Source organism: Cyprinodon tularosa, unplaced genomic scaffold (genome assembly GCF_016077235.1).
Source record: "Cyprinodon tularosa strain WSP-4 unplaced genomic scaffold, ASM1607723v1 ctg5, whole genome shotgun sequence".
In the NCBI taxonomy this organism is placed as follows: Eukaryota; Metazoa; Chordata; class Actinopteri; order Cyprinodontiformes; family Cyprinodontidae; genus Cyprinodon; species Cyprinodon tularosa.
In genome coordinates, this window is record NW_024039229.1 from 49222 (window position 1) to 63171 (window position 13950).

The 13950-nt window shown below is 34.9% G+C and overlaps 1 protein-coding gene across 1 annotated transcript; it reads right to left on the reverse strand.

The window, feature by feature from the left end:
- Positions 1 to 7251: 7251 nt before the first annotated feature.
- On the reverse strand, positions 7252 to 11890 carry tmem238a (transmembrane protein 238a). Its single transcript, XM_038302784.1, has 3 exons — positions 11746 to 11890; positions 9397 to 9554; positions 7252 to 7643 (listed from the first exon to the last, which is right to left on the reverse strand). Exons 2-3 carry the CDS (start codon positions 9545 to 9547, stop codon positions 7456 to 7458), a joined length of 339 nt encoding a protein of 112 aa, XP_038158712.1. The 5' UTR covers positions 9548 to 9554; positions 11746 to 11890; the 3' UTR covers positions 7252 to 7455.
- Between the last annotated feature and the right edge of the window lie 2060 nt (positions 11891 to 13950).

A 13950-nucleotide genomic window follows, 5' to 3' on the forward strand; every position in this document is an offset into this window, starting at 1 on the left:
CGGCCGGGCCCCAGTGGTAGACTACTCTAATCCTTTTCTAGGTTACTCATCCAAGCGTATGTTGATTCAAAGCATTGAAGTCTTCTGCCGGTGCGCAAGTGCCAAAGAACTTTGCTTGTGTCTTTTTCTGCTTGTCTTCTTGAATCTCAGTCTGCCTGTGAAGATGGCCGCTCACACTGAGCCTGGTTCTGCTGGATGTTTCTTCATGTTAAAAGGGAGATTTCCTCTCCACTTTCGCTACATGCATGCTCAGTGCGAGGGATTGCGGAGAGTCAATGAGTCGATGCAATCAACCTGTTTTCCTTAGATAGAAATATTTCGAATATGATTGTGTTACCTGTATAAATAAATTTAATATTTTCTAATTGCAACTTTTCTCTGTGTGAGTAAAGAACTTAAAATGTCCATAGTATTTGTTGGAAGTGCCTTAACCCTATATAACCTGGTCTCAAACATGCTTCCACCAGCCTATAACACTAGTTTTCTGGAATTCAGACCTGCTACTCCTGATAAACCGGCTGTATCTGAGTCAGGATTACATGACTTGTACAAAATATGACTTGTGAAGATCTGAAACGCTGGCTTTGTTTTCCTTATACAACTTATAGAAGACAAAAAAATCCAAGCAAACAGCATACAACAATTTTTTTGTTTTTTGTTCTTCATATTTTCAAATTATGTCCTTTCCTCATGAAATAATCAAGATCTGAAGTGCATTAGCAAACAGTGGAATGTGATGCTGCCATCTGCTTTACAGTAACATTGGTGCTTTTGGGCTGGCAAGGTGTCCCCTTCTTTGATTGAGCTTCAGTTTTATTCTAATCAAGCCACACGACATGCATCTAAGATGAAGATCTTTGTTTGCGCGTTTAAAAAGTATAGAAAATATAGATTTAGTCCATATATATTTAAAACAGGGGACTCAGATTGGATCATTGTGTCGGGAAAGGCTGCGCCCTGGAGAGAGCAGCCAAAAGGTCTCATTATGTGTTGTCTTATTTTTATGGATTTTTAATTTTTTTCATTTCATTTTGTAGTGAGAGTTTCAACAACCCGTCAAACCAACTTTTTTTCCCCCCAACCTTTTTCCATGTGTAGAAAATACTTTTGAGCCATTTGTTCTGATCTGGGTCATGTTTGAACATTGCTTAAGCTCTAAACTTAATCCATCCCACTATTTCACTGCACATGTTGAAACACAAATGTGTTGTAATTCTGCTCAGACAAATCGTTGTGCATGCCCCCCTCCTCAAATTATGTCCCCATCTCAGTAAGAATAAAAACCCTGCATCCAGCCAGAGCAGTTGTTGTTTTTTTTTTTTTCTATACATTATTTGTTCAAGATGGAAAACATCAATTAATAAAAATACATAGCAGCATTAGTGTAGTTGTACATTCTTCTACCTATGTACCATCATTCAGATATGGTAGAACCTTTACAAAATGTAGCCTGTGAAGTAACTGTGTTATCATTTAATGTATAACTGTTTTTACTGTTTCATTTCTTCATACCCCTTTTTGGACAATTTACATATTTTAATAATCAAGAATCACAAATGAATCAGGCTACGTATACTGGCAGATTCATTAAGTGGATAATTTTGATTATTTTATTATCTTCTGTCTATGTCCAAATCAATTTATTTTAATCTTAACCTGTAATCAATCACTTTTTTGTGTGGTACAAGATTTTTTTGTTTAAGTATATCCTGAATAATTTTTGTTGTTTGTCAATTGTCTTAAAAAAAATCTCATTCATTTTTATTATGTAATCGGCAACAACTGATAAGAACCCAATATGACAGCCGTCACTAGTTTGAAATGAAACCAGAGAAAATGGAGTAATTACATTTAACAGAGCAGTGATGGAGGCCTTATTACAAGCAGTCTGAATCTAAACGTGACTAATATGTTTTCCTGTTTTATTTTCACAATGTACATCTGACTATCACCTTGTTTGTTGCCACGGATCTGGTATCTTTCATCTTTTACTGTAAGGATCCTCCTATAGAACACAGACTGATAAGATTGTTGGTTGATTGGATTAGCAGGGTTTTTAATGTTGATGTTGTGTGGCTGTGTACACCAGCCTTTCTCATTGCACAATCCACAGTCTCACCTTTGACCCTGACTACCTGGTTGGGATTAAGTTTCAAGAAAGGAAATTCTTTAACCAAAAGGAGTCGAGGATAGCGAAGGTGGTGACGCAGTGCAGTGTAAGTAGGATTTGGCACCAAGGTAGATAGACTATGGGCCATGGAAACCTGGTGACGCTAATAGCACTGAGCTTAAAGTTTTCTAAAAGCTCTTTGGCCAGACCTCATGGTATCTGTTTCCAGAAAAAGAAAGTTTAATCCAGAAACCCTGAGAGTAACATGACTGAAAGTGAGGTCAGATAAAGTACAGACTGGAGGAAATGAGGGACATCTACAGGTCCGTTATATTTACAGAACTGATTGCTTCCAGCAGAAAGAACATTTAAAGGGTCCCAAAGGACTTCCAAAGCTCTCAAATTCTATTATAGATGTTCAGTCAACAATTCTGTAAATTCAATTCAGTTTTAATTCAATTCAGTTTATTTCTATAGCGCCAATTCACAACACATGTCATCTCAAGGCACTTTACAGTTCAAACAGATCATACAGTCAAATTGATTCAAAGTTTTGTATCTAAGGAAAACCTGTTGATTGCATCGATTCATTGGCTCGAAGGCAATCCCTCACACTAAGCATACTTGTAGCGACAGTGGAGAGGAAAAACTCCCTTTCAACAGGAAGAAACCTCCAGCAGAACCAGGCATCTGCCGAGGCTGATTGGGGTTCAAGGAGTCTGAAGCAGAGATACAAAAAGCAACTGTAAAGGATCTAATTATAATAATTGGTATGATATAAAACACACATCTGAATGTGGCCGTTGGCCACTTCATGTAAAAGGAGGAAGGCAGATCCAAGCAGGAAGGAGGAAATAAGCCATTTCAACATTCTTATTAATCAAGGGCTACCACTAATATTCTATTGGGCTCTCAGTTTTTTTTTTTTTTTTTTTTTTATTGTTGGTTCTCTCTTGTGTTTTTGTCTGTTTTAACTTTTTCTTTATAGCACTTTGAGATCTGGTCTTACAAATGTGAAGTACTAAGAAATAAAATGCCTTATTATCGGTATTATAAGCATAGACTACATCCTTCATTAAAAATAAAACTGGTTTTAAAAATCACTTCACTGTTACTAATTACAGAAAGAACAGCCTCTACCTTTAGAGACAATTTTAATGCAGGTGTTTTAAAAGACCTAACCAGGCTCTTCATTTATAAGAGCAACATTACTTCACACTACCATCAATGCAGAGCTGTTTGTGTTGAACATACACTCATTTGCATGTTTTCTATTCTTTACCAAGATCCCAGACTAACATCTGCATCTAGACCAGGGGTCACCAACACGGTGCCCGTCGGCACCAAGGGGCGCTCAAGGACCACATGGGGGGCCCTCAGAGTCTTCTAAATAAAGAACAGCTCACCAGTGGGCTAAGTTTGAAATGTTATTTTATTCTGTTGCTCTTCTTTTTAATCATTTATAGAGATTTCAAGAATGACAATGTCTAAATAAACTTAGAAATGAACAGAAACAATAAAAATAAGTTGATAATGTACAAAGTTTAGGCTAATGCTAACCCTTGCAGCTCATGGGTCAGTAATGGTCGCCCTTCCTACGCCTCGGTACCCTTGAAGTGCCCCCCAGCCTTAAAAAGGTTGGTGACCCCTGACCTAGACTCTGTGGGGACTGGCTTGGCTATGAAACAGGATTCTCTACATTTTTTTGTTTAGTTTTTCTGGATGAAAAAGAACACAAATAACACTTCATTGCCCATCCACAGAACAATTAGTCCTTAAATTATTCTTTTTATAAATGGATTAAAACATGGCCATATATTAATTGGTTTAGCTATAGAAAAATTAATGTGTTATGTATAAAAGAATGAAAGATGCCTAAATAACTAAACAAAGAGCATTTACCATTGTCAAACTCTTATGTGAATCATAAAAAACAATAAATACAATTAAAAATAGTCAACAAGAATTTAATATTTTGAGTTGTTGTTTTTTTTAAGTTATTTATTTTCATGCATTCACATTCTGAATGTTTCCAGTTGTTGCTGGTTTTCTCCAAGGTTTCCATGGAGTTAATCTTACAAACTCTTCATGCTGCAAAGGGATCATAATAATCCTCCTAGTTTTGTTCATAATGCCTTTGACATGTATACTTTGTAATTGTCTTTGTGTTTTTCCAGCAGGTTTCGAGGAAATAATCCCAATCCTTTGTCTTTTTTTTTCTCTCAGATTCTGATTTTTTTTTTTTTTTTTTTTTTTTGCCTAATCCTATTTAAAGGTAAAGTGCTTTCCACCTTTTATCCACTACTTCTGGAATACTTTTGCTATCTGAAAAAAAGATGTACTAATGTACCAAACTAAGATGATAATATCAAAGAAAAAATATGCTAATTTCTTAGTTCAATTACTGACTTATTGTGAGTAAAGGCAACTAAAACAATTCTCTACTTTGACTGTTTTCTAAATTATAACTTGTTTCAATATGTCTTTGCTATTATAGAATATAGACAATAGTCCCCGAATTATGCAGTTGTTCAAAATAGAAATTTTCCTTCTTAAATTTTCCTCTAAAGAAGGGGTCTTCAAAGTTTTCCAGGTTTTCGCCCTTGGATTATTAAAGTATTTCTGATTCTGATTCCTGGTTGATGGGACAGGTGTTGTGAATGAAACGATGCTGAGCTTAGAAGAGCTCCTGTGTGTCGCTGAATGTGTGCATTGATGACTGACAGACATCTTCTGCCTCCATTTATCTGTTTACTAAAGTGTGTTGAATTCATGTTAATGTGTATTCAAAGACATTTCAATTAGTGGAAAAAATTGCAGGGGGGAATATATAAAAAAAGTCTCTTCAACCAAAAGTTTCGAGACCTCATACAGTACCTCAGTGGACCCCCTAGGAGTCGCGGACCCCCTGTTGAAGAAGTCTGCTCTAAAGCTACAAAGGCTGTGTCCTCAGTATAGCTTAAAAGCTTGGAATAGTTATTGGGGACTTTTAATGTACTGGTATAAACTAAAAGGATCAAACCTATCCAAAGGCGCCTTTGTGTTTAACCAGATTTTTTCATAAAATGTCCTGCTGTCTGAAACTACAGCATTCACTTTAATGAGCTCTCCAAGGTTTCCAAGAAAGGCAAAGCAAGTCTGAGTAGGTACAGCAATATCCTTGGGCACATGGGAGGCTTAGTAGATGAATCTGCTCATCTGTAAACAGTCCTGTAGCGATGGCACCAGATGAAGAAACCGTTCAACACCAGGAAGGAACTAAAGTAAAGGGGTAAGTTCTAAGAAAATATTTTAAAATAAGCTTTAAACATATTAAATGGATTGACTGAATTTAACTAGCTGTTCTCTGGAGTGATCTGCAGTAGCAGGAAGATGATAAAGATGAAGAGTAACAGGTGAGGCAGCTGTGAACATTAGCTCAATGGCTCCATCTAGAGGAGAGAAACTGACATTGTTAAATCTCCTCAAACCTCTGGATTCTCACCTTGTTGAGTAGTTTCACAGACTTAAAATATCTTAAACATAGTTTTACATCCTGGAAGAGTACAGCATAATAAAAGAATAAAGACAATAATGTCAATTTCACGTTATATAGAGGTTTATAATTAATCATGTAACATGACTTTCCCTTCGTAGCACAATGTACAATTGTTCAGTCTAATCCACTGTTGTGGGAAAAAAGCTATTCAGCTGTTCACTTCAGATAAATAAACAGAGATTGATGGATTTCTCTCAGTTGGCACTTTTTTTAACTTTGCAAAGTAAAAAGAAAAAGAGAGAACAAGACCATCAATAGCCCTCATAGTATAATGTTTTTGGCCTGTTCTGCACTAAACAGCATTTGTCTCTCCCTATTTAAAACATATAAAGGTCTCCATATATCTTTACTAAAACAAAGACAGACAGTTTGGAAATAACACATCTTTTTATAAAATAATCTCTATGTAAACCTCCATTTTCACTAAAGGTGGGGCATTTATCAGGGTTTTAGATGTAGCTGTTACAGTGGGGCCTCGTTATTATAAAACTTTTGGTATTTTCACACAGTATAAACCAGGGGCTGCTAATAAAATGATCCCCTGAAAGAGGATAAAAGAGTAGTTCTATCACCTGTATTTGAATTAATAATAAGCATTATTTAAAGATAAAAGACAAATAATATAACTAACAAACAGCCGTTTATGTGATTTTATTCTTATTATGCATTTCAGTATCCTATAAAAATGTAATTTAATGTAAATTTATTTTTTATTTTATTTATTTTTTTACATATCTGTGGCAATGGTAGCGCAGGATATAAGAGTTTTTCCTTAAAGCTTCTGGGTTTCTGGGTCGAGCCCACACTCCATCAGTCTTATTCACTCCTGCCTTTGGTGGTCAGAGGCCAGGCAGCGCTGATCGTTTGCCGCACTGTTTGTCTGTCTGCCTGAGGGCAGCTGTGGCTACAATGTAGCTCACAATTAGTGAGTAAATAGGGGACTCTTTGGGACTTGATAAAGCGCTGTAGCAGTACAGGCCATTTACTGTTTTATCCCAATGTTACACTAACTCTGTGGCATTCAACTTTTTACTCGTGAAAATAACTGCTTTTTCAATCCAATCCACTTTTTTGGATTGAAAATTTTTTTTTATTAAATTTGAAGGAAAGTGGAAGATGAAATATAGAAATCACTATAATCAATATTTTTATCTAGGTGTATAATGCACAGCTGTGCTAATTGTACCTCTTCTCCTTAACATAGACACATCATGTATAAAGCAGACAGGGATGCAGATATGTGTGGCCTGTTTCATTCCAAACTCTGTGCCAACAGCAGTATAGGCAGCTGGTTCCCAAGCCTGGCCTGCACTGGGAGGTATAGTGGCAGGCTTGGGTAGTGGGGTTTGTTAACCAAAATCTTGCCCTGTTCCAATGCCTACCTGCCTGATTTAATCTGAATCTAATGGGTCAAACAATCAATCAAATATCATATTTTGATTCCTTTTTTACAGAGCAAAGCTGCCCTGGTACATGTAGGCATCCGGCTCTCTTTTTTAGGCCTTAAATGCTGCAGCAACACATCTAGGAATGCATTATTCCTCATAGTTAGAATAATAAGTGTTGGATAAATTTGAGTCTAAAATACGACAAACACTAGTGGTGAATTATTAAAAGTGTTTTGTTTATTGAAATTGGTAAAAATACATCTTTTACTGAGCAGGAGTTAGAAAAAATAAACACGTTTTAAAATGTAATAGAAAAGAAAATACTTTGTAACAGGTTAGAAAGCGACATTTGCTGAAATGATTAATACGCATCAGTAACACTGGTTTGAATACGGCAACTTTTTCAGCAACACATAGAGTTAAACACGACTTGACTGTGAATAAGATAAGTGCTTCCGGTGGGAGAACATCTTCCGACTGAGTCGACGAGCAATCCGGTCGACGGCGGAGCTGATATGTCCCATATCCTTCTCAGGCGTCAGGCCCTCGATGTTCCCGCTGTACCACAGGACCCACCCGGCCAGAGACGCCACCATGAGAAGGACCCCTGGGCAGAGGTTAAAAAGAAGCACAGGTTTAAACTCTCACAAATTCCAGTCATTGTTTAAAAAAAAAAAAAAAACAAGAAGAAGAATGTCAATTCTTGGGCTTTAAAAATCAGGAAATAAAAAAAATCTGGTACAAAACCTAGACTATGTTTTATGTACAAAACAGAGGCAGTATGAAAAGCTGTGCGACATTCTCTGTATACCCTGGCTGTGCCCATAGGGGGCAGTAGCAGCAGGCTGGTTTCAGAAACAAAGTTTACATGAGATCAATTTATTCTGAGTAAATCCAACATGCTGTTTCAAATGGAAAATGTTATTTACGAAGGGTAATAAATTATCTTGGGGAGGTGTTGGCCTAGTGGGTTAGAGCAGCGCACTTGTGCTCTGAGAAGGTTGCAAGAACCTAGTTTGATTCCCACAATCTGCACTCTGGATCCCTGAGCAAGACCCTTGACTCCCGATTTCTCCCCAGGCGACGCACAATGACAGCCCACTGCTCCCTAACGGGATGGGTTAAGATGCAAAAGTGAATTTCTCCACATGAGATCAATGATGTTCAATTATTATTATTATTACTATCTCAAGCAACCTGACTCATGGAAAAGTAAATCCTCCTCAAAGTAATAACCTGTGGCCTGTTTGCGTTACCTGACAAAGAACCTTTTTCCTCAGGTGGCCGAGGAGCATCCAGAGCAGGACCAACAGCCTCAGATGCTGCACATTAGATAATTTTCTAGCTGCTGAATAACCCAAATATAATAGATCACCATCAGATGGCTGAACGTTTTGCCAGATAGATTCATATTTCCACCTGTGAAATCAATCCATCCAAGTACTGCAAGCAGCAAAACATTCCCAAACCATCACAAATTCATGTCTGGTATTCTGAGACCTGGTGCAAAATGCAGCCACAGAGCATTAGAGCTTTAGATGTGGCTTTGGGTTCCCATGGAACCTCTTGGATGAATCGTCAATATTCTCTTATAGAAAATGTGTTAGCTCAGCAGACTTATTGTTAAATTGAGAAAATAATTTTTTGAGTAAATTAATAGAAATTGCTTTGTGGCCATTTCTACACTGAAACTGTTCATTATTTTTTGGTGATTTTTTTTGGCAACTACTAGGCGTTTATGTGACCAAATTAGCAATTAATTAATTTATTAATTTAAAGTTTAGTGTTTCGATGTTATGCCAAATTCTTTCAAATATATAATTAAATGAATTATTTACAAGAAATATTATGGAAACTGCCTTTATATTCAATCTTGTGCTTGTACTCTGAGAAGGTTGCATGTACCCAGTTCGATCCCCACAGCTTGCACTCTGGGTAACTGCACAGTGGCAGCCCACAGCTCCCCCAAAGGGATGGATTAAATGCAGAGGTAAATCTCTACAGTGTGAGATCAATAGTTTCAATTATTATTATTATTATTATCACTTATATTATATCTTATTATTAAGATATAATTATATTATTATATTATTATCACTTATATAATGTGATACTTATATCACATTAGCCAATATTATTATTCTTTTTTTAAACTAAATATTATTTGATGATTTGAAACATTTAAGAGTCATTTAAAAAAGGGTCAAATATATAGAAACAACTATGTTGCTCAGCACACCCACTGTTTGTGTGGGCAGTACACTGAATCATACAGTCAATAATAATAATCATTAAGAAGAAGATCAGTTTCTGAAATAAAAAAAATTTAAAAAAGCCAAATCCTGAATTTGGATAATTACCGCTATAAACCAGGAGGTCCCCGAATTCTTCTCCATGAAACTTCAAAGGGGCAAAGACTCCCACCAGCAGAGCAACTCCTCCCAGCACATCCATCAGCACCGCAAACACCAGGGCCAGTTTACAGTGAGACAGGTCTTCACACAGGCCCATGGTGAGGCTGAGAAAAAGGGAAAAATCTTTTTTTTTATTCTGCCAAGGAGAAATAACTATAAAACAACTAATTAGTTGTAAAGCTCCTAAAACCAAACAATTTTTTTTAAAGCAAACATCCCATCATGGTGGTAAACATGACAGCAAGAAGCTTAGATGAGATAATGTTTTCCTGTTTAAATTTACTTAATCTTCTAAATTCATTATCGACTATTATGTTTTATAACAACACATAAGCACCAGTTATATTTTTACTTTATTATTTTTTTTCAACAGTGTCCTGTCTGCCAATGTGGCAATAAGAATAATTGTCTTGATGCCAATAAGAGAGCCCATCAGATTTTGCTTTCACAAGCGGAGCAGTACGGCTATCGCCAAAGTGTTTCGCTTGATTTATGCATATAAATAGCTTTATTATAATTCATGCAGGGAGTTTTACAGATTGTATGGACACTGCAATGTAAGTAGAACAGCAAAGGAAAAACAAAAACAAGGAGAAAAGATAAAAGAAAGAGGAGATAAAAGGGAGATAGCGATAAAACATTTTCAGTCTGCTTCATCACCTGCAAAGAGATGTAAAAAGAACAGCACAACCAATGGATATAGTATAAAAGATACAGTAAAGTAACACCTTGATACTATCGCTGAAGTTTAAGTAGTATTATTGAATCTGACATGTATACTGTGGTACCTGAAGATAAGAATATAAGCTTTATGTATGGAAGTGAATCTTTAAGTACCTGGAGCCAAGCACCTGTAGTTGTTTGTGAGAGGAAAAATGCTCAACAGTGGTTGTGAAGAAGGATTTTTTTTGTAGAGTATATAAAAATATATGTTTTCTTGTTTGTTTTTTGGTATGTTTTTTAACTGGAATTAGCCCACAAAGTAATATAAGAAACATGAGGAGAGCTGAATCAGAGGATGTATTAAAGAAGTGGAAAAAATTTAAGAACAATTATTTAAACTTTCAAAACAAAGGAAATATTTGATATATATAAGATTATATTTCAACCAATGTTAAGAATAGCTTTAAAATTTGGGGCAGAAAATTTTTGTTTTTACTTAATAACCAAGAGAAATATGAAATCAGACTGACAAGGAGTAGAAGATTCATTAAAAAAAAACATAAGACGCAGCAGTTATGCTGCTGATCCTGAGTGAATGAAAGGAGGCTAATCCCTAATATTACAAGTTTAGACACTAAATAATGAGGTGTCAAACTGGTGGCTCAGGTTTAAGGATGAAGCTGGTGTGGTGCGTTCAGGTTTACGGTGAAAAGTCTGAGTAAATCCTGTCAGCTAATAAGAAGGATGACTGCACAGTTAGATATATATATGTAGAGTTGCAGAAAATGGTCAGCTTCTCAGATAAAACAACCTCTAATGCTTCAAAAAAAAATCAGAGAGACGATTAAAACATTATTCAAATGAATCCAAAAGTAAAAATGGCACCAACCCAAAACTCCTGCTTGAATCAACTTCTATAGCATGATAAAAATTGTTGCTTTTTCTGTAGTTTTCTCTGAGAATTTGCATGTTTCATAATAAAAGCATTTATAGTATATTAAGCCATTAAACACGTTACTTTTATCTTAACATAAAGCATGAGAAAAAAATGTGTAGAGCTACATACTTAAATACATTTTTATCATTTAATTAGTTATTTATTTATTTAGCTTTTTAAAACACTACAGAACATTAGTCAAGCTTTTTTCCCTTTCCTTTCTCAGTTTATTTTATTTCCTAAAAGCTTAATAACTAATTATTTGTGTTTTCTGTGGTTTGATAATAATCTGTTTCCTCTGCTTTGGTCTTCCTCATTTAATTATTATTATTATTATTTTTTTAATCTTAACTAGCTTTCGTGCAAATAATAACCTGAAGCTCACTGAGCACATGCTGATGCATCTAGACTGGTTGATGCATGTATGTAAGGAAAACAAAGTATTTTATATGCAGTTATACACAAATAATACCAACTGGATAGCAGATTAAATGGTCTAACCTGAGTTAATAATTATCCAGCTACACGGTAAAGATCAGAGTTAAAGTCGGAAACATTCAACTAGACTGTTAATTGGCTCATCTCATGTTTCCCACCTAAAATCACAGAAAGCAGAGATTTTAGACCTAAATCATAGATCTACCTCTCGATTAATAAAACAATTAACTACAATCCCAATTAAATATTTTTCTTACTTGTTGTTTTTTCGACTCCTGCTCAGTTTGTGTTGATTAAAACGGCCCGCTGAGAGTTGTAGAAGTTTTTTCCCTTTACTTTCTTCACTTCCGTGTTTACCGCCCTCACTTTTCTCCCCTACCTGTGCCCCTCCCTCAGGTGAGACATTCCTCACGCGGGTTTGTCGCCTTCACGGACTAACTGAATTTTTGCGTTTCCAAAGTGAAAAAGGCTACGGGTTAGAGATAGGAGCCAAGTTACAAAGGTTTGTCGCCAATAACAGTCAGGTCTGCTTAGATGATTATTTTTATCAATTTCAAACTAATATTTTGTTTATGTAGGGTATTTTATACTTATTGAGTAAAAGCCCATTTAATTATTTTTTTTTTATATAAAAAGATCAGAAAACAATAAAACCAAAAGATTGTTACAACTATAACCATATAGCCTACTATTGATGTTATGAAGAATGCAAATAAAAAAAATAATTAGTCCATATTGTTTTTCCGATGGACATGACAAATTTTATCAGTTGCTGGATTTTTTATATTTCCCTCACTGTTATCTTTTTCTGTTACACATAAAAAGAAACCACTAAGGAAAATATAGAGTACTCTGCTCTTTTAAAACGTAAAACTCTTCTGCCCTTCAATGTAAACATTCAAAAAAAGTAATTAAACCAAAACATTCTCCTACAGAAGAGGATTAGGGCCACTGAAAAAAATAAAAAAAAGTTAATAAGTTAAAAAAAAAAGTTTATAAGTTTTCATTTTAATTAAGTTTAACATGGGGGAAAAAATCAGAAATCTGACTTTAATCTCACAATTCTTTTTTTCAGAATTCGGATTGATTTTTTTTTTTTTTCAGAATTCTGACTTCAGTCTCAAAATTCTGACTTTTCCCTCAGAATTCGGACTTTAATCTCATAAATTCTGACTTTTTTCTCAGAATTCTGACTTTTTTCTCAGAATTCAGCCTTTAAAAAAAGTTAACTGATTTTTTTTATATTATTTCAGTTTAATATGGGGGGAAAAGTCAGAATTCTGAATTTTCTCTTAGATTTATGACTTTTTCTCTCAGAAGTCTGAATTTTTTCTCAGAATTCTGACTTTAATCTCATAAATTCTGACTTTTTTCTCAGAATTCTGAGGAAAAAAGTTCTGCCTTTTTTCTCATAATTCTGGGTTAACTGATCTTTTAATTTTATTTCAGTTTGATACGTGGAAAAAAAGTCATCATTCTGACTTTTTCTCTCAGAATTTTGACTTTTTTCTCAGAATTCTGACTTTCATCTCAGAATTCTGACTTTTTTCCTATATTAAACTCAAATAAAATTTAAAAATCAGTTAACTTTTTATTTTTTCATTGGCCCTAATCCTCTTCCGTACCTACAGAAGAGGATTAGGGCCACTGAAAAAAAATAAAAAAAAGTTAATAAGTTAAAAAAAAAAGTTTATAAGTTTTCATTTTAATTAAGTTTAACATGGGGGAAAAAATCAGAAATCTGACTTTAATCTCACAATTCTTTTTTTCAGAATTCGGATTGATTTTTTTTTTTTTTTCAGAATTCTGACTTCAGTCTCAAAATTCTGACTTTTCCCTCAGAATTCGGACTTTAATCTCATAAATTCTGACTTTTTTCTCAGAATTCTGACTTTTTTCTCAGAATTCAGCCTTTAAAAAAAGTTAACTGATTTTTTTTATATTATTTCAGTTTAATATGGGGGGAAAAGTCAGAATTCTGAATTTTCTCTTAGATTTATGACTTTTTCTCTCAGAAGTCTGAATTTTTTCTCAGAATTCTGACTTTAATCTCATAAATTCTGACTTTTTTCTCAGAATTCTGAGGAAAAAAGTTCTGCCTTTTTTCTCATAATTCTGGGTTAACTGATCTTTTAATTTTATTTCAGTTTGATACGTGGAAAAAAAGTCATCATTCTGACTTTTTCTCTCAGAATTTTGACTTTTTTCTCAGAATTCTGACTTTCATCTCAGAATTCTGACTTTTTTCCTATATTAAACTCAAATAAAATTTAAAAATCAGTTAACTTTTTATTTTTTCATTGGCCCTAATCCTCTTCCGTATCCTCCTTGACATACAGATTTTTTTCTATGCATGAGATGTAACTGGTAGAGATGTGCTCTGCGCATGTGTGAGCTGCAGCGGATCCAGCGTCCACCTGTGGAGGCTGATTATAATCAGGTAATTGCTGCTGCAGGCTGGC

Coding starts and splice junctions, on each gene's coding strand:
- tmem238a (XM_038302784.1), bottom strand. CDS start 9,547: ATGGGCCTGTGTGAAGACCTGTCTCACTGTAAACTGGCCCTGGTGTTT. Junction 7,644..9,396: donor GGACCTCCTGGTTTATAGCG/GTAATTATCCAA, acceptor ACCTCTGCCCAG/GGGTCCTTCTCATGGTGGCG.